General features: G+C 46.7%; 1 protein-coding gene across 1 annotated transcript in view; it reads left to right on the forward strand.

Moving 5' to 3' along the window:
* The first annotated feature begins 12683 nt into the window (after positions 1 to 12683).
* Positions 12684 to 20766, forward strand: part of PLEKHM3 (pleckstrin homology domain containing M3) — an 81729-nt gene continuing 73646 nt past the window's right edge. The window contains exons 1-3 of the mRNA XM_084289276.1: positions 12684 to 12761; positions 15080 to 15167; positions 15282 to 15893. Of these exons, the coding sequence (XP_084145402.1) occupies positions 15140 to 15167; positions 15282 to 15893 (640 nt within the window). The 5' untranslated portion in view covers positions 12684 to 12761; positions 15080 to 15139. The remainder of the gene's footprint in view (positions 12762 to 15079; positions 15168 to 15281; positions 15894 to 20766) is intronic.

Genomic DNA, 20766 nt, shown 5'->3' on the forward strand with positions numbered 1-20766 from the left:
GGTCTGCTCCCTTCTGCCACAGGACCATCTCATTTCAGCATGCTTGCACAAACTACTCAGTTTTGCTTCATGCTGAAGCTCAAAATTACCCTTTTTCATGACAAATATTTGTCCAATCTTCAGCCATCTCTCCTGTCCCATGCTTTTAAGTTGTTTTTTTTTTTTTTTGCACCTCTCTATTCATTTCTCCTTTCTTCAGATGTCAACGAGATCTCAATTCTCCCTTCTGTGTCACTATATTATTTTTGTTAAAATCTCATCTTAGCATATGTATTTACAACAAAGCTGTCTATATTATCTGCTAGCGGCAAAGAAGGATAATACTTAATGATACTTAAAAAGCAAAACCTGCACTAATCAGAGGTCAGGTCATGTGCTCCTAGTAACCCACTGCTTTCTGATTCAGTATATGGATTGCAGTATCCATAGGCAAAGGCAGTTCCTCTGCATGTGTTAATCTGTATGTTCTTTCTAAAAAGAAAAAGATTATGAATAGTAACAGTCATTAACATGAAGAATTAATTACTGAAAAGAGGACTGTTGTTCTGTTTCAGGAGTGTGATCCTCCAGATGATTTGAAACAGGGAGAGAGAATACTACTGAGCACAGAACACTGCACTAAGAATCAGGAGAAAGATCTGTAATCACTTCCTTGCTCTATCTGGCAAGAGTGATGCCAGGTATTGCCAATTTAATTTCGCTGTAACTTAGTTCTCTTTGTGTGAAGGGTGAGGCCGGCTGTCCTCTGAGGCAGGGGGAGGGAAGGAGGTTTGTTTAGAAGCGTTAGCCTCTCTTTGATTTCTTGCAAGGTTGTTCTGAGATGTTTTGATCCCACCGAGAGGACACAGAGCATCTATGAAGAGTTTCTGTTGTTACAAGAGATGCGTGTGCTGGTGAAATGTTGAAAGAAACAGCCCAAAGTCATGACAATTTCAAAACTACTAAGCTCTCATGAAACAAGGGTGAAATCCCATTCAGAGTTTACTTTTTCAAACCAAAGCCTTTTGGTTTAAGCGGTGAGGATTTCTCATGTATCATTCTCATCTGCTTATGATAAACCTTTAGCGCCAGGATATTTGCCTAAGTGGAGAGGGGTGGGTGGGTGCCTGTATGGAGAAGTTTGTTGTTCCATACATACCTCATTTGAATGAAACCATTCTTCATAATGACAGACAGCACTGACATCAGGTGGACCTCAAGTGCTGTTGCTGAGGCTGCTGACATGCACGCATGCAGCTGTGCAGGTGAGCAGCCACTGCCTTGTCTCTGTGGCCCATGGGCTAGCTGTACAGTACAACCATCAGTTAGGGTGGCGTCACCTGAAGGCGAGCTAGTTCAGTGTGAAAGAACAGTGCTTGGCTTCAGTAAAAGACCTGCAGCAACTTGTAGGATTCATTTTGTTTATTATTTGGTTTCATAGTTGACTAAAAATGAGTCCAGCAGTTGTCAGCCTTATATCCACAACACTTTTTATATTGTAATTGGAAAAGGCTAATAAAGACCAAAATTCCTTTGTTTAATTACTTGTGTATATGTGTATTGTTACAGTACACTGTCTGAATGCTGTCTTTTGCAGAGATATCTTGAGACCTCTTGTCCATATTTCACTGTTGAAGTGACCAGTGTACGCCTCATCCTGTGAAGTGCCTTGGAAGCTGGCCCCTTAAAACTGATATTTGAAGATGAGGACAGACGGGGGTCCTTGGAAGAATTTTAACTCAAGCTACTGAGAGCTGCTCTGAAGGATCTCAGGCTGGAGTTTCCTGCTGGCTTTCCCTCCATCGCTAGAGAAGCACCTGCAGCCAGAAGGTAGGAGCCACTTGGCCTTTGCTGGTCCCAGCCTGCCACCTCCAGCACCGCTCCCCTTCTGCCTTCCCAGCAGCATCTCCCAGCCGCAGCTGCTGGGTAATGGACAGCAGCCCGGGTTTTGCTGCAAGACCTTAATCTGCACTGTCGGCCCTCATTACTGCCACTCAGTGCCGTTGTGCCCAGCCATGAGGGGTCACGAGATGACATGGGAGAGGTCGGGCGGGGGTGTATAAAAGGGCCTGCCAAGCACCGGGAACTACGGAAAGGCTAAAAAGAGAACAGCTAGCCAAGCGATGCTCCCGGCGGCTTGCTGGGGACGGGGCTGAAAGCGGCTGGGTTCACACCGAGTTTCCTGGAGGTCACTCCGCAATATGGTAACTCCTGGCTAGGCTGTCAGCGCCCATCAGGCCGGCTGTCCTCTGAGGCAGGGGGAGGGAAGGAGGTTTGTTTAGAAGCGTTAGCCTGCCCCTCCCCCGGCCCCATTAGTGGCCCTTATTAAACCAACACAGACAAAGAGCAAAGATGCCCTCGTTAATGGAGAGTCTCCGATAATTACTCTGCTCTGCCGCTTCTTTTGGGGCCTGAATGGCCTTTGAATAATGTTTCTCTTGCTGCGGCTGCAGACAATACCCGCGCAGACCGCTTTAAGCGGTGCCAATCCCATTAGCGGGAGAATAGCGGGGCTTCGGGGCGGCGCGGCGGGGAGGGCAGCGGGCGCGCCCTCCTCCTCCACCCGCCGCGACCCACTAAAGCAAAGCAGGGAGGCGCTGGGAGAAAGCCCGTTTCAGGAACCATCTCCCCAGCTAAGCAGCGCCCGAGCTAAGGGTCAACGCGGTGCCCGGCGCTGCTGGAGCGCCAGGACGGGCATTGTCCAGTCACAGCAAGGGCAGAGGAGAGCTGGGGGCAGAAGGAGACCAAGGAGGAGGGCCTCGTCCACCCTTTCCTCCCGTCCCCTGGGCACAGCTCTCACACCCACACAAGACACCAAAGGGGATGGAGGCCCAAGAGTCTGTGAAATCAGAATCAGTCTATGCTCCTGCTTTACAGTGCAGAGAAAAAGGAGGTGGCAGTCATCCCTCTGCATCCAGTTGCTTGCAAGGCATGAAAATGGCTATACCGGCCAATTTCAGGAGAGTTAATTCTGCACTGCACACCCTGAGCAGGAAGCTAATTAGTGTGTTCAATAGGTAGCTATCAACCCAAGTTGGAGGAGTTGGAATAACTCTACCTGAGCCTTTCTCTTTGATCTCCCTTTCTGCGTGATAAGTGAGAATAGTGTATAGCTGGGCTGGCTACGGTGTTTAATTTAATCATCTGATGATATTTATTTTCATAAACATGAACTTAAGGAACAATTATCGGAAAGGTTTCATCTTGTGCTGAACGTGCCAGTTAACGGCCTTTCTGTGAGGTAATAGCTTCTATGTAGGGAGTCAGTAATTAAAATGTGTGAAAAAAGGCCCCTGCTTCAGAGGCAGTGAGGAAAGACGGTGGGTCTAATGCTCAGCTGGTGTGAACTGGCTAGTCTGTCAATGGCTACAATAAATTGCCATTCCTCCTTCCACATCATGACAGCCCAAAGGATTCTTGAGAGTTTCCCAGTTAAAGGCAAAGAAGTTTGGATTCTTATCAGAAGGAGCCAAATTCAGGAATTCGTGGCACGGTGATCTGGGTTTGGGAAAGGATTCTCATGGAGATGTTCAGATCTAAAGAAGAGCACTCAGTCCTGCAAGCTCTCACACAAGGAAGGCAGCTAAGTGAAGTTTCCAGTGTTAGCAGATACAGCCATTTTCTCCTTCTTCTGTTGCTGACTCTCTAAACTTTCAGAATCTCAATCTAAAAGCTGAGAAAAAGTTGACATTTGAGGCATTTGGGTAGAAGGAAGATGACTTCATTTATGTCTTAATCGGGTGGACATACAGGGCACAATTTGTTTACCTGTGCAGTTAACCACCAGATGGCTCTATGCACTGTGTTCAGCTTCAGGCCATATGTTGATTGTTGATGAGCAAGGGGGACAAAGCTGGAAGTCAAGCTGCGTGGAACGTTTTGTTATAGCCACCACCATGTCTTTAACCTGCTTGAAACATGTTGGAGGATGGTGATACCCTTAAACAATGAAAACTACTAAATCTGGGATTTAAATTCTTAAATATGTGAAGTTATCACAACATCATTTTCCAAGGTTCATATTTCTTCAGAACTTGAGCCTGTCATCCTGCAGCTTCAAAGGATAAGGCTGGTCATTTGTTCTTTCCAATAGCACACAGACTGCAGGCAGAGAAATCTCCAAATCTCCAGCGAATTAAAGGAAGAAAATATAGACCACCTGCCCAGAAAGAGTAAGTTGTTTAAACCTGTGGCAGAAGAATATGTGAGGGCTTACAGATTTAAAAAAATAAAAAAAATAAAAAAAAAAAAAGGAAAGGGGATGGAATCCCTTCCTTCTGTCAATAAAACGATGACCATTGTTCATAAAAGTGCTTCTCACAAAAGAGAAGTAAAAACTTGAAACCAAACTGTTCCCTAACACCCAGCATAAGAAAGGTGCATCCTAACTGCATTTTGCACAGAAAAGGGAAAGTGCTATCCATCTCAGCCCTTTTGCAAAGGGTTTCCAGCAGATGAGAGCACAGTTAGGAATATCCAGAGCTGGGAAAAGCACTCTTCCGGGAGCTGAAAAGCGTGCCTCTTTTGTCCTGGGGCAAACGCATGGTGTTTTCTACAAGCCTCCACAGAGCACAGGGCCATTCTGGGATGATGCAGGGGCCATGGTGCTGGCCAGCCCCCGGGAAACATCTACCAAGGCATGGAGCACTGCCAAGCATCTCTGGTAGTCTGTTTTTGAGCAGAAGGATGATTCTTCTTGAATGAGGCTTCTCTGCTGTCTTCCAATTGCTTCCTTCTTCAACGTCCTCTCCCTCCCCTAAAAAGAAGTGACATCTGTGCCATATCCCTGAGCAGATCTCCTACAGCTGTTGCAAGAAGTCCACTGCTCTCCTGCAATCAAGTCACTTTTCCATTGTGGGTGGAAGATGAGATAGGGGCCACTTGCCAGAAAATTACCTAAGTATGTGCATATTGTTAAACAAAAGCAATTTTTCGTCAACACTGCATTACAATCAGAACCAGGAGAAGATGGGTTTCATACCTGCTGAGCACAGGGCATACCGCTTGCCTGTTCCCTCTCCCAGCATTGATGCCCCCACAGATGCGATGCCTGCATGTCCCATGGTGTCTGCAGGACCCAGAACAGGAGCTGGGGGTCCATGGCTGGCAGAGGGGTGAAGTTCTGAATCCTTGGTAGGCCTGGGAGACCAAGCGGGCTGCTCTTGTTCAGAGGAGCCTGAGAGAGAAATGTCTCAGCACCATGTGAGAAAAGGGTGGTTGGAAATAAATAGTGATGAAGCAGGTGATGATGTTGCACCAGAGGGATTGTGGTGAATGAAACTGACTTAGAATAAAAAGAAAACTCTTTGCCTGTTACTCAGTGAACAGGCCATTCATCTTTATGAGCTGAACTTGAAATGCGCGGTGCTGTACTGACAGATTGTTTGGAAAGGCCAGGATTACCTAATTTTCAGGCAGACAAACTGGTACCTTTGTGCACCACGGGTGCTCATTCATCCTTGCTGTCACTGAAATCAGGTAATGCACACGAACGCAACCTGGTTATGTTCTGTAGTATATGTGAAATTGTTGGTATGTGATGAAGAGAAGAAAAACTGCTAATGGAAGATAACCAAACACCTTCCTTTTATGGATGACTGTGAGTCCCCTTTCTGGACTTGCTTCAGCGTGGCCCTTTAGTGCAGCAGTGTCTGAGCTCTGATCCAGCCTGGTTCAGCCCAGCACCAGCTCCCCGGGTGCTGCACAGGGTGGCTCGGGGTGCGCTGGGCTTCCAGACTGAGGCATGTCCCTAACCCGCACCTAGGTGTGCCTGGCCTGGAGGTTATTTTTGCACAACCCCTACCTTTGGGCGGGGTCCAACGCTAGATTCCAATAGAATAATCAATTTGCAACTGTCGGGCAACTTTTGGTTTTCTTTGGTAACAGGCTGCACCGGGGATCTTGTTGCTGCCCTGTGGCGACGCCGATTCCACCTCCCTCCCTCCCTCCCTCCCTCCCTCCCTCCCTCCCGGGTAAGCCTCCGTGCCCTCGGCGCCCGGCGCCCGGCCTGGGGCTCCTTGCCCGTGGGTCCCGGCCCCGGGCCGCCTCTCCCGGCGGGGGGGGGACGCGGGCGGCCCCCGGCGGGGGGAACCTTGGTGCCGCGGCGCCGTTTCCCGCGGCGGCCGGGCCGGCTTTGCGGCAGGACGCGGCCCCGCCGAGGAGGGGCCGGGCCGGGCCGTGCCTGCGCGCCGCCGGCTCCGCTCCGCTGGGCTGGGCTCGGGCCGGGGGCTCGGAGCGGGGAGCGGGGAGCCCCTTCCTCGGAGCACGGGCGGCCAGGTAAACCCTCCCGGGCGGCCGGGCGCGCCGCGGGGCTCGAGCGCTGGGCGAGCCCGCCGGGACCGCCTCCACGTCCCGCCGGGTCGGGCTCCCCCCGGGCCGCCCGCAGCGGGGCGAGGCCCGAGCGTGGTCGGCTCGGCGCTAGGCTCCGGCCCCGCCTGCGGGGCAGGCCCCGGCCTCGCACCTTTCCGCAGCTCTCCGCGGGAATTCGGGCCGCTCCCAGTCGGTGCAGGCACGTCCAGGGTGTGTGTGTGTGTGCACAGTGTGCAGGCATCGCTCCCTTTTAATAGCACAGTGACATAGTGCTGTAGTGGCTTTGCACTGCAGTGAAATTGGTTCTCTTATGGAGCAAGCAGGCAAGCAAAGTCTGTGGCGTTAAACCTGCTGGAGTTAAAGAGGCCCAACAGGAGAGTATCGGCTGCATGGGTGCGCGTGACAGCTGGAGGAGCAATGTGAACACTGGGGTTAGTGGCATTGCCAGGGAAGGGAAGAAAGTCGAGATTAGGTTAGCACAAGGAATCATGGCTTGTGCCTGATCTGTTTTCTGCTCTGCAAATATGTACTTAAACCTCTGATCCTATGAGGATTTACGGACAAGTCTAATTTTAGGCACTGCGTCATCCTACTGAGTGACTACAAGTCACTGTGTGTAAGAATAAGAAACCATCTGAATCTTGGTAGGACAGATACCCATACACTAAGCAACAGGAGTTGCCCTCTTACTGCTTTCATAGTTTGTACATCCTGTATGGAAAACAAAAATAAAGGATTAAATTTGAGACAAAAAAATCACAGAATCACAGAATTGTCTAGGTTGGAAGAGACCTCAAGATCTTCGAGTCCAACCTCTGACATAACACTAACAAGTCCTCCACTAATCAGAAATCTAAAATGTGAAACATAGCACTGTGTAGTGGAATGAAGAATCTAATCAGTCTACAGCAGCTAGGTGCATCATACCTACAGAACCATGTCAGACTGCAGTTGTGTGGTGTTGTTCATATTTCAATTTAATCAGATGTTCTGAGGTTTCCACAGGGCTTCTGTAAAGATTGTTTGCAACAAGCTTACAGTTTAGTTTAGAAAACACCAAATGTTTGTGCTGGAGGAGTCAAATGACTCTATAGCAGCTTGTGTAGCTGAGCCAGCCTGCAGGGGTTAGCAGTTGTGGCAGGGCTGCCAGGACCTGAGGGTTTGGGTTGCTGTGGTAGTCTGCTGAATTTAGCATTATTTGGATCATTGCTTCCTTTCCTTCCCCTGCCCCTTTTCCCTTATAATGAATGTGCCAAACCACTGTGGCCCTGGCTGTTTGAAAGACAAGAAGAGGGCTTAGTTTGAGGTTCAAGATGAGTTTGTTATTAAACGTGTAGTTCCGTCAATGTCAGCATTCAACCACTGATAGTTATGGGGAATCCGGGGTCTCACTGTGGAAAGGCTTGCGGTGTCCCAGCCAAGCTCTTTGGGTACCATGGTGAGCAAGAGGAGTTGGTTGCAGATCAGGGTTACTCAGAAAGCCATGTGATGAACAAATGTGAAATTCAAGTCTGTATTTTCTTTTGGCATTGCTGTAATCCCAGAGAAGAAATGTCTCCCGTGTTCTTGTGGGAGGTCTTGTTTCTTGCCTTCTTGGCCTCTGGTGCAATAGCAGCTGCTGTTCTCAGTGATGAGGGTGCACTGGGCTGTGCTGGCACAACTGGAGCCTGATTATAGCTTCCTGCTTGGTGTGCCTCAAAAAAACTACACTGCAGAGGTAACTAAAAATTAATTGTGTAGGCTGGCATAGATAGCAACAGATTCAGTTATTGCATTACTATTTATACCAGCTAGTGCTTCGTCTAGAAAAGTCCCAAAGCTGCTTATTGTCCATGAGTCCTACTTATGAGATAAATGTCTTTATGTGGCAGCCCTCCCTTATATACATCCTTCGTTACTTAAATGCAGCCACCTCTGGACATCAGGGGAAGCATGTCAGGCAGAACACAACAGCTGAAAGCTCAGCAGCCTGATTTCCAGCAGTCTGTAAATGAGTAGCGAAATATGCCTTTCATTTCTGTTGAGAACTCATGGGGACAAACTGAAAATGTTTTCATTTCTGATCTATGTTGAATAAAGAAAAAGACAAGCTTTTAAATGCTGGCCCTTCTCTTCACCATAGTTCTAGAAAATATGGAACAGGGAGATAATTATAATTTCAGTTGTGTTAACCAGAAATGTTTATTAAAAATGTTTTCTGTCACTTGTTATATCCAAATTTCTTTGACTTTCTAGGAGGCAAGCTGGTGTGTTGTGGTGGCAATGTGCAATTCAGTCACATTTCTTCTTGTACTGGAGGAGGTTTGTGTCCTGCCTCTCGGATACCCTGCTCCCTGACTTCCTCTGCACTCTGTGCTGAGCTCAGGAGGTCACAGGCTGTCCTGTTTTATTGTCCTTGTGGTGTCTGGAACAGGCAAGAGTTCTTGTAGTCAAGAGCAGCATGTAAAGTGCAAGTTACATAGTTTTAAACAAACCTGTATGCACAAAAGCAAATGAACCTGAGTGCAGAAATCTTTTACCCTCCTTTGGGTTAGTTATGACTACAGGTATGTTTAAGACCATGCATTTGTGCCTAAGGGCAAATCACTGCACTGCTTCATTCACGTCGTTCCTGTGGATTTTGTGCCTGAAGTGTGGGTTTCAAGTGTTTGCCCCTTGGTCTGTAGGGGTGGGGCTGGGTCTCAGGAGACCCTCTGTTTCCCTGGGCCTGAAATCCTTCCCCAGCCTGGAGAGGTGTGTGCCAGATGGCTGCAAGGAAAAGGAGTCAGTGATGGGATTGCCTCTGGGAAAGACAAGCTGTCTGTGGTCCATCTTCTTCCACTGCCCAGTCCTCTTCTAATTCCAGATCTACTTTGTTGTGGTGCAACACTGAGTGCAACACTGTGGTGCAGCTGAGGAGTGTTCTGCACTCCTCAGCTTACAGTTGTTTGAATTTTAATTACCGTTTCCAAAGTGCAGTTAAAATTAAAGTAATGTGTACTATAAGCACTGCTTATTATTCATTAATGTGCTCATCACTGAATGAGGTGTTTATAGCTGTGATGTGTTAGCTTGCCATGCAGGGTGAGGATGCCTGGGGATGCCTCTTCTTTGTGAGGCAATGTAAATTTCATTCAGACATTTAAAGGAAGAATCTAACAAGCTTGTGTCTTGTGTTGTTCACTCAGCAAAAAAGGCGGTAGGTTACCCAGGGTTTTAAAAGGACTGGGGAGAAGGCTGACCTTGTGCTTGGGGAACAAAATACAGCCATGGTACAAAAAAATGTTCTGGTTTCACACGGACAGTGTCCCTGCTGGTACTCCCTACAATCATCCCTTGTGAAGTTCCTTGTAATCAGTTGCACCTCCAAATTGTGTATGAGAGGCAAGCAGGAGTGTGGCTTTTAATCACTACTCAGAGAAGTAGCCAGTGCATACACGTGATTTGTAATCACTACGAGTATAAGCATTTTGAACCAGAACTGTTTTGTTTATGTATGGCTGGCATGCAGTGCAGTGGGTATGGCTGGGGATGTTGAATGCTGAGGTTTCAGCCACAATAGCTGCAACATTATGGTTCCTGGACAGCTGAGGGAAAGAGGGCTTCTGGCTGGGAGGGAGACTTTTAAAAAAGCTCCTGGTCAGAAAAAGATTGAGAATGTTTGTTGAGTAGGCCTTGCTATAGTGTAAATAAATAAAACATCATCTGCTGTCTAGTTACAGCAGGGGGATGCTAGAAAGATGGCACTGCACGATACCTTGCATTCTGCTGCCACTTTGAATTTTTCAACTTCTTTTTGCAAGCAGTCTGTGCCAGCAGTGTATAAAAATATGTAAACAGTGATAAAGATTTTGTGTGACAGCCACCGGTGTATCATCCTCCTCTCTTTCAGCCAGTCAGGTATGCCACCTGACAAATACACAATATTTCTTAACTAAGAGGTAACTCCTAAGTCTTCAGCTTCATAATGTCTTTTTTTTTTTTTTAATGGATTCTGTACCACAGAGCCTGGTTTTCAGGGACTGTCATTGACCTAAAGGCACCCTATTTAGATTCTGGGCAACACTTGGCCGATGTGACCCACAGGGCTTGTCCTTGTTGCAGCAAAACCTGTAGGCCGTGATTGTTCAAGGTGCCACTTGAAGAGAGTCGGGTCACAGGCTGAGGTTGCTCAGAGTCTGACTGACAGGAAGGCTCATTAGGTATTAGCTGCACCAGCCCCAGTAGATTGTATTCAAGGTGGTCGTAGGTCTGTCTTTTCTTCAGATGACCTGGTATTCAGACCAGGCTTGTCACAGCCGATAAGCTGAACTGTTAGTGGTCCAGGACTGCAGCACACCAGCAATAAAGGTTTCTGTGGCTGTTTTAATTAGCTCTGCTACCAAATTGTTACCAAACTGGAAGAATGTCCCATTCTGTTTTCCTTGCTAGCGTAGGAGTTTCAGCCTGCAGTTTCTATGCAGCGTGAGATAAGCAGAGCTGGTTCCCACAGCAGGTTCCAGGGATAGGGCGAGCCCTCCAGTGACTGAGGCACTGCTGCTCTCTGTTCACATACAGGTAACTTGTGGATCTCCTCTTGTGGTCTTGAGAATTCTCAGAATGCCCCATTGACTGTCAGAAATTTGACCCTAAGAATCATTGGGAATGAGTGAAACTTGGGAACTTCTGACAATATTGCTCATGTTTTGCTATCTTTTGGCTGGCTGGGAGCAATTCTTGCTTATGCATTTCTTCCTGAACACATTGCCTGTGTATATCATCGATTGTTCTTTTCTGGTTCTCTCTCTATATACAAAAAAAAAGGGAGAGCCCCTATTTATCAGTTGTGTATGACTCGTTGTTTTATACGTCTCTGTCACCTGTTCTCTGAAGTAGGGGTCTTGTGAGCACTAAAACCAACCAGACTGCTTTCTTAACTGAGGTCTGTGATGTCCCCTTCTTGCTCTCCCCCTCTGTTTCCCAGTTTCCAGATTTATCTGACATTAACCACTTGTGCTGTGGTTAATTTGGAGAGACCCGTGTCATGGCACTGGTCATCTGGAAAGGATAAGTGACTGTGTTTTGTTTACCTCTCCTTTAGCAGAAGGCTGAGTTTGGGCCTGTTTCCTGTCCTTATTTAACAAGTGCAAGAACTGTGTCTTTGAAGACACTACTGACAATAACGTGTGAGGTGGGGGTACACAGCAAGTGCCTGTTGGGGTAGTATGTGTCGCTCACAAGATTGCTCTTGCCTCTTCCATGCTTTTTATATTGTGGGGTGGTGCCTGGCTATTCTCCCTGGTAAAAGCCCGTCGGGAAGTTAAATGATCTCTTCCAGTGTACCTTCCTAGGCGTTTGGCATCCATGATTGTCCTCTGCTGTCAGATTGCTCAGTTAGCTAGGTTAGCCTTTGTGGCTTCTCTAGGCTTTGTGTAATCATAACTAAACTGAGCTTCTGCATCTCGTGTGGCATGACCAGCAATCATTTCTGTTTACCTCAGCCATTTGAGTAATGTGGTCATTACACACTTATGATAGTAAAGACTTTACTCATGTTGTAAATGACCCTTAATTGTCTGACTGCTACACGTTCATGGACAAAAGCTGTACCTGCACCAGATGTGTAGAAAAGCAAGTTGTTCAGCTGCTGCAAGCCCCATGTTGAGCAGTTTTTGCTAAGAACAGTGCACCATGTTCCTTCACCTATTTTCAGTCAGACTCGTTCCCAGGGGTCTGGATGAGCTATTAGGTTTCTGCTTCCTGTAACAAAGCTTTGCTTATGCTTGCCTGTAGCTTTAGCAGTCTTTAGTTGACTGGGCTGATACATCCCTCTTCCTCATATTCACTACCTTAGGCTGAACATCTTTGGAAAATTTCATGTGTTTCCAAAAAACAATCCATCACGCACTACATTTGATAGTAATTTAAAATGAGTTCATCCTAGCCTACCATTTTCCTTTTTTGTTGTTCACACGAAGGGAGTATTTCCACTGCTTTCCCTCCTGGAGGAGATTCTGATGGAGCTGTTTACTGGCATATCAAAGTTTGCCTTCATTTGGCACCAAATCCCTGCAAATGTCTGAAGAAAATTTTTGTTGACTGTCACTGTCAGAAAATGCCAAATTGTGTTTATGGAGGCTTTCAGGATCGCAGTACTAGGGGGGAATTGCTGCACACTTGGCACAACTCTTTCTTTGACCTAAGAAGGTTCTTGGTGGTGTAGAAGGGGATCAGCCTGCCTCCACTGAGGTTACATTTCTTGTAGTTACTGAGCAGGGCAAACAGACCAAGTTAAAAGTTGTTAGTGTTGGCTTTTGTGAACCATATAATGCAGGGGCCTGTCATCTTCTCATGACCTTGTGATTCAGCATCTCAACGGAAGTGAGGTCAGTTTGTAGTTCTTCAGCACCACGCGTGGCTGCGTGACACGGGGTAACTCCAGTCTCACCGCATCCAGAGAAACGTGCAGCCACATGAAGCATGGCTTCCAGCGTTTACAGATCGAACTGTTAAATGTAAGTGTCAATTTTCTCCCCTTCCCCTTCCCACCTTTCCTAATGATTTAAAATAATGCACAGAGCAATGCTGCATCTGCTACCACTGAAATTCTTCTGAAATGCTTCAGTGGCATGTCACAAGCCTTTCTGGAGTGATTGCTGCTCCAGTCTCTTGTGTGGGAGCAAGGCTGTGTTCCGTGCCAACCCCTGGGAAGCAGTGTCTTTGTATGGGCCAGCCTACAACTTTCACCGTTGGCGTCTGGTTATGTTGGTGCTGGTTTGTTCAAGTGAATGCCTGTTGTGGTTTTGCAACTTCAAAATACCATAGGAGGCTGTGGGATAAGTGGATAGGTTGTACCGCATCATGTCCCTTAGCCTGTTGGAGCTGTAAGGCACCAGGGAGCAGAACGCTGTTCAAGGGTTGCTGGCAGGAATGAGCTTTGAGACTGAACATCGTGCTGCATGAAGTTGACAATGCAGCTGTGCCCAGGATGACTTTATTTCCCACTGCCATCGACTGGCACAGCTGCACAGCTTTGCAAAGAGTCTGTTCCTGTACTGTTCTGATTTGAAACCTCTCCACATCCATTCTGTTCAGTGCTCTCATTGCAATTGTGGCTCTGGCGTGTCTCACTCTACATCTGCTTGTTGAAGCTGAGCCTTATCCTGGTTTGCTGTGAGACTAGTGATGTGAATCCTTGCAAAGAGATAAAGGGAGGAAGATCCCAGTGTAAAGCCTTCAAGCTTCCAGAGTTGTGTATGTGGTTACTTATTTATTTTATTTATTTATTTTTTTGAATAATTTACTTGGAATGTATTTAGAGAGATCATGGTCTGAACTGCTGATCTGTTTCAAAGGGGGGCAAGCTGCTACTTTCGAACACGAGCATGTTGTGGCTGGCCATAGGAGAAGCAGGGATGGGAGGAAGCCACCAGATGATTGTGGAGGGGCTTTGAGTTTTGTGCTCCAGGACTCCGTAGCCCCTCCTTTTTGGGAGTGCTGGTCTCCTTCCTCCCTCTGGCCTGCTTTAGGAAGGAGTGCCTATTTAAACAACTTTGCTAATTTAAGTTAGCTCAAAGCAAACAGACCGTTCTGGATTAAAAAAAAATAATATTGAAAATAAGCATTATGTATGTTTGATGCTGTTTAATAGATGTTTTTTCCTGCTGGGTGTAAATCTTTATGGGTTTTGGTAGCACTTCAGCATCATTCACAAGCTAATGAGCTGCTAATTATCAGTCCTGTCCAGGCTAATTAATTCTGTTAAGTGTGTATGCATCTAGCTCTGAGCTAATGCGGCTTTGCTGCTTCTAGGACTTCAGCTGATGTGGTCAAAACTGGGACATAGACCTTCTTGACTTCAGACTGCACTGCTTGCACAGGCTCTAGGTGCTGTAGTTTCTTCTAACAGCCATGAGAGCTGTTCTCCCACTGGCACCCAGGTGCCAAGAATGTGTGTGTATTTGGTTTCCCCAGTTTAAAGGCACCTACCCCGCACATCCCTTGGGCATGGCAGCGCTGTGGGTGGAGCTTCAAGAGGGGGAGGCTGAAAGGCAGCAGGCTTGGTGAGACAGAAATTGGCAATGAGACACCCCCCTATTGCACCACAGGGAGTGCAATAACCCTCCCTTCTTTCCTGGAGTGAGCTCAGGTGGGTCAGTACAGTTCTGCAATAGTTCCAGCCTTAAAACCCTTCTCTATTATGTTTTGCCAAGTCAGCTGCTTGGAAGTAAAGATTGACAGATTTATGACAGTATGGTTTATGGCGTGTTTTGTTTTGCTCGTAGGATGCACTGTCTTTCTGGGGCCTAGTGTGCTGCACTATTTCACACAGGTTCCCAGCAATATTCTAGAGAGAAATGTGCAGCACTCATGCATTGCTCTGCAGCAGCCTGTTAGCATTGTGATATTTAATAAATCAATCTGTTTATGCAGAAAAGTAGCAAAGTAGCAGCTGCAAAACTAATGCCAGTCTCATAAAATTGGGAGTGCAAGCAATCTAGGAGAAAAAGGCAAAGTATTCGAGATCTGTTGCCTTATTTTGCTACCCTTCTTCTATCAACTTTTTCTTGCAGCCTCATAGCAGCCTATCCTAAGCATTCCCTAGGTGGCTGTATTTTCAGTGTTAGTCACTACTGCCTCCCAGTGAAGATCTCTACAGCTTGGTTAGTCACTTGTGTCGCTTTGGGTCCACTTTATTTGGTGCCCCACCCTGCTCTCTGCAGGTTCCAGTTCAGGAAGACATAAAACACTGTGACTTTGGAAAGAGTGGTGCAGTTAAACAGTTACCTGGGAAAAGGCCTGTACTGACATGATGCTTTGCTTTGCTTTACAGGTAACCTGCTGTCACGATGAGGTTACTTCATAGAGTCACTATAGCCAAGTCGATCGGAGGATGTTAAGTCTCACATCTGAAGACACGGGTTGGTTTGGTTCCGTTCCACCACAAAGGATCGTGGTTGGTGCATGTCTTTGTTAATCTCTAAGTGTGCCAAGGGCAGGCGTGAAGCAGCTCTTTCCCTTGTCCCCCTTGGCAGCCCAGGATATGGAGGCTCTTGAAGTTGATGACATTAGCCCTGCCTTGGAAGTGACTGAAGACTTTTTCAATAGTTTGGATACTAAGCTTGAAAAGATCGTTCAGCCTTCTGAGGTGTACGGTGTGCAGGAGGTTCCTGAGCTGGTTGGGCACGAGGTATTTGATCAGATAACAGAAAGCAGGAATCTGAGGAACGTCACCTCCTTAGCCAAAAGTAACCTCATCTGGGATCACTGCAAAAATGGCCTGTTGGAAACCAAAGCTCAGACAGCGTTCCCTGCCAAAGAGCAGCGCTTGGTGCAGAGGGGAACAGTTGCTGACAGCCTTGCTTGGGCAGGGGAAGGGGAGACTGCAGCTTTTAACATCTTCAATATCTGCCAGCGGAGGAGAGACAGACCTCGCTCAGTGAACGACATCCTGGTGCAGAATGAAGAATCCTCCAAGTTCAAGCCAGGGCACAACAGGTCGCGCTCCGATATCAGCCATGTGAATTGGGGAATGGTCTTCACGGGCACCTCTCTGCAGCAACCACCTCTGCCTGGTCAGGACAATAACTGTGCTCTGCTCTCTTACCTGGCATTAACCAAGGGAGAGGACATCCAAGGAAACACAGGTTTGTACAGATGCTTTATTGTTTCTGTCGATGTGAAGGCTTTTCTATTTGGATTTAATATTTATCTTGAAAGGGAAGCTGCTTGTTTAAAAGCAACTAAACAAAAACCCCTCTGAGCTAGCTTTTAAAATGATAGAAATTAGCATGGCTCTCATATCTTTGATACAGTTCTAGCTATTTGCCTGGTTAACGATCATTTTTTAAAACAATCTTGACTTCTGTTCCTTTGATGGTTTGAAAAACTAAACTTGTTTTACTTTTTGCTCCTACTTCATTTATTATGACTCAGGAAGAAATCATTTGCTTGCATTTATAATAGTTTTCTTACCTGATTTTCCTATACTAAAAAAAACTTTGAATGCTAAAAACTAGTGGGAGAATGGCAAATGCAAACAAAGTCAGTTTTTATAAAGAAATCAATGAGCGGCCATTAAAAAGAGGGTATACAAAGCTTTACTGTGAGGCCTGAGATCGCTGCTGTGTTTCTTTAAGAAATGCAGCCTATTCAGTCTATAAACAATTAACAAAAACTCAAGCACACTATTTGTGCTCGTCAATATTAAGGCTTCTCTGCCAGCTTTGTATGGGGTGCAGGAAGTCTTGTTGTCACATTGAGGCAGGCATCTCCAGTGAGCCGTATGGCGTGGTGTTTCACCAAGTTACAGTTTTTCCTTTCCCTTTCTCAAGCAGCACACTGGAAGAGGTTGTGCTCAGAGCTTCAGAAACACTGAACCAGTGTCCCTGTCTCTATGATTTATTTTGTAGATACTAGCAGTGAATTGGGCACAGAAAGGAAAAACAGTGCCACAAAGGTTTTATAATATAAATAAAGGCATGGCTTAACAAAGGAATTTCTAAAACCAAAGGGGTTGTGAAAGCATGGGGCGGGGGGAACAAGTGGTGGAATGACTCCAGTTATGAACAGGTAGGCTGCTTTTAGGTTAGGTTTTCCAGGTAAGTCAGCTGTTTGGGGGTATGAAAAGCAGGTGCTTAAATGGGTGTTTGTGGATATGTTTGTAGATAAAAATATAAATGTATATGTAGTACATATGTATACACACACAAAGCTGTTGGTTATTGTGTTATGTTGGGGCATAGTTTCTGTAACCCAAAGGAAGGTAGGTGCTTTTGTGTGCAAGGGATGCATACCTGCTGCTATTTTTGTTTAAGGGAGATATTTTGCTTCATGTAGAGTGGGGGCTCTGTTCTGCATGCAGAATGTGTTCCCTGATGCATCACACCTCTTTCCAGGGCGAAGCAAATTACACCCCTTCTACTTACACATGGTGACTTGCATAGTCACATTGCTGGGCTCAAAGTTGTCAGCAGCACAGGTCTCTTCAAAATGGCTTTTTTTATAGAGGAGACCCAGTAGGGTAGAGTTCTGGGATCTTGGAGGTGAACTGAGCAAGGGCAGGAAAGGGATTAGTAAGGGTGGCTGAAGAACTTCTGCCAGGACCCTCCTGTAGCCCAGCAGCACTCAGTACCTCTAAGATGCTCAGCCCACCCTTTTCTAGTGTTTGCAACAGTCCAAGGCATTTGTCAGTGCTTGTTATGTGCCCTCCAGGAGCTTTTTTGCATGGGATGGTTTGAGGGTGGTGGTACCTGCTTTGAGGAAGGAGAACTGTGCTCTGAAAATGAACTCTTTTAGTCTGTTTCCTTGACCTGTTCTGTTCAGCTGCTGTGCAGGGTTTAGAAGGTAGCTGTGGTATTTCTCCCCTCTGTGTTTACTAGAGTGCTTGCCATAGTTTGCTGCTACTGCTAGCTGAGCTGAAAACAGAAAAACAAAGCCAAGAAAGTAGGTGTTGCAGGTATGTGTATCCAGGACTGGTAATTATTCTCCACAGGAGACCAAAAATGTATTTTAAGGTTGGCTAAAAGCTGTCGCAGTAGTTGAAAGAGTCCTAATGGCCTCAGCCTGTGGAGGTATCCCTTTCCAGGGCTTTAATGCAGATTAAGCCAATGCATATGAGGTACTGAGAGCAATTTCCAGCCACTCCTTTCAGTCCTCACCGTGGTAAAGGACTTTCCTCTAGAGCCTGCAGAGGTCTCCCAGTCCTTCTAGGCTGGCCGAGTTGCTGCATAGATTAGCTCTTCACAATTATTTTTTTTATCTTCATAGTATATTTATTTCTATGAGCTTATCTGTTCCTGCTGCTTGCTTTCTCATAATACAAATAAAATGAATCTGGATCCTTTCCATGTGCTGTGAAAGAAAAGGCTCTGAAAAGAAGCTGTGCCTTTTGGGTCTGTATCTCCTAAGGCCTGCTGGCAAAACAGCTAGTATACTAGAAATGAGCGCTGTTTGTACTACAGACCAGTGTCAAGCAGTAAGTGGAGCTAGCAAAGAAGAAAGTTGTAAGCAAATTCAAGGCAGGCTTTTGTGTTTCTGGGCATGTGGCCTGGCAAACAAAGGGAGAATACTGCTTCTGTAGTATCCTGCGAAAGCTTGCTTAGATCATTAAAACACAATGTGTGAGCAGTTATCTTTGACAGTCATGTGGATGTTTTCATTCAAACACAACCACTCCTAAGAGTGTGGGTGCTACAGTATTTTTCCTGGGTAGCTGCTTGGTGTGCCTGCCATGCGTGTGAGCTCAGGGAACTGCAGAGCTTTCACCAACAGGGAGTTGTGCCCATATTCAGCCAGCCCCACTGATTTCAGCAGTATGCTTTGCCAGGATGCTGCATCTATGGATTGGTTGCAGCACTGTGGCATGGCAAAAGAGGCATGTCGGAGAAAGGTGACTGCTCTAGAGCTGGTTAACAAGGCAAAAGTCGACTCCAATTGGGGCCAGGATTTCACTTGTTTCTCTCTGCTGACTGATTTACCATTTTTTCCCTCTCTTCACGTCTTTTCACCTCCTCAGGAAGGAGCTGCAAAGACAGTTAGTTGGAACAGTGAGGTTTTGTGGTAGGTAAGGGAGCTGCTGCAGAGGCGAAAGTGGTCAGAGATCCTGAGCAGTGTGAGATGCTGAAGGTGTGACTTGTGGAGTTGCGGAGCCCTCACACTGCCCCTCTGCGTAAAGCCTAGCTCCTCACTGGTCTCCCAGGGAGGTTTCTGAAGTCTAATTGCCATTTGTGGTTTTGCAAAACCACTCGTATAGCACTATCTTTTGTCAGTGGTAAGTAGCAGTCACGCAGCCAGGGCAGACCAATATGCTGCTAATTGCCACTGGGATGGCAGAACGTTATTGCTGTGTGGTATTGTGCAGAAGATAATGGTGCTGCCATCTGAGAGGCAGATGTGCGGAAACAACACTTCTGCACCTTCCTCTCTGGAGAGCAGGAAGCCTCAAACTACTTGGAAATAATCCCAGAAGTATCAAGCCAGTTGGAGAGCCGGTGCCCCCTGTGGCCAATCTATTTTCAGCATTAAAAGGTAGTCAAGAAATAGTTAGCTGTACTGCAGAGGTTTGGAGCCTTTCAAGATTTGAGGAGGCAAAATTGTTATTTGAAATCCAGTGCCAGTTGGAAGTAGTTGGATGTCCTCCACTGAGCTGGGTCCATAAGTGCCAGGGACTGTCAGTGCATCTAGCAAGAGACAGCCCCTTCTCCCAGGAGGTTGCAGCTTAAATAAACCACACAGTAAAGATAGGGAGGGTGACAGGGACAAAGAGAGGTGAGGTGCTTTGAGTGGGTTCACATGGGAATGTAATTTGGATCACCTCATCTCATCTGCTAGATAATACTTCCCCTCTAACACCGCCGGCTATCTCGGGGTGTGCTGCAGTTGTTTCAGCTTGCACCTGATGGCCTCTCGGGCATGGGCACCCTGCGAGCTGGAAGGGCCACAGGGGGCTGGCAGAGAGCGGTGGCAGAGGGGGCCAGGCTGGGCAGCTGTGTCAGATGGAGGGAAGTGTGCCCGGCTCCCCTGCCCTGCCTGGGAGGCCATGCGAGGGCACAGAGGCATGGTGAGGAGAGTGCAGTGGGAGGCAATGGGAGGGGCTCGCGTACAGTCAGGAACTTCACAGTGCAGGAGGGTTGCAGCAAGCAGCACCAATGAGTTTGGTTGTGAGGCCATGCTGGTCGGGAGGGTTATGTTCTGTGGAGATTCTTGCTCTGGAGTTACAGCACTCCGTAAAGCTAATGAACAGAGTTTTCATCTCCTGGGGCAGTGCTGATTGCTTCCAGTCATGTCGCGATGACTTTCATAACTGAATTTTCAGGTTAGTTGCTATTACAGCAACTTCTCCTTTAGTGGTGTCAGTTAACTCCCCTAATGTGAACTGACCCTGTTTTCATGGCTTTGTCAATCACTTTATCCCCCTTCTTTCTTCTTTTTGAAGCTGAATTCAGTGAACTTATACAAAGATCAGCAAATGCATCTTCATTTAATATTCTCACTTCTTTTGCAAGTGCTGCTGCTTTGTGCATCTCCTAGTTGGTGGTAGGTAACCATCTCTTTCTGCACATTGTATATACTTCTGTTCGTTCCAGAGCTGTTCAGGGTTGGCCTTGCACCTTTCTGTCCCTTTGACTGAATCCAAACACCTTCTTTACTGCCCCCCAGCACAGGCTCTGTGTCAGGAGGCACAGGGTCCTGGTGGTCTACTTAGTAAGCACTTCACAAGAGTTTGACTTGCTGCTGGGGAACAAAAAGGTTTGGATGGACTGGCTGGGCAAGTAGGGATCATGTACACTTCAGTAGTTTCATATAGTTTAAAAGAACATAAAATAACACACCTGAAAGGAAAGATATAAATAATAATTTGTCTAGGTTCTTTATTCATATCTTTAGGCACTTCATTCAGCATATTTTGCTGAACAGCTAAGCCAACCCCACCAGCGAATGCACAAATCTAAAATTAAGAAGTTGCCAAATTCAGCATTTTCAAAGCATGTTTTGCTTTCCCTAAGCCTAAGGAAGATG

This window comes from Netta rufina (genome assembly GCF_964035555.1).
Source record: "Netta rufina genome assembly, chromosome: 6".
Taxonomy (NCBI): Eukaryota; Metazoa; Chordata; class Aves; order Anseriformes; family Anatidae; genus Netta; species Netta rufina.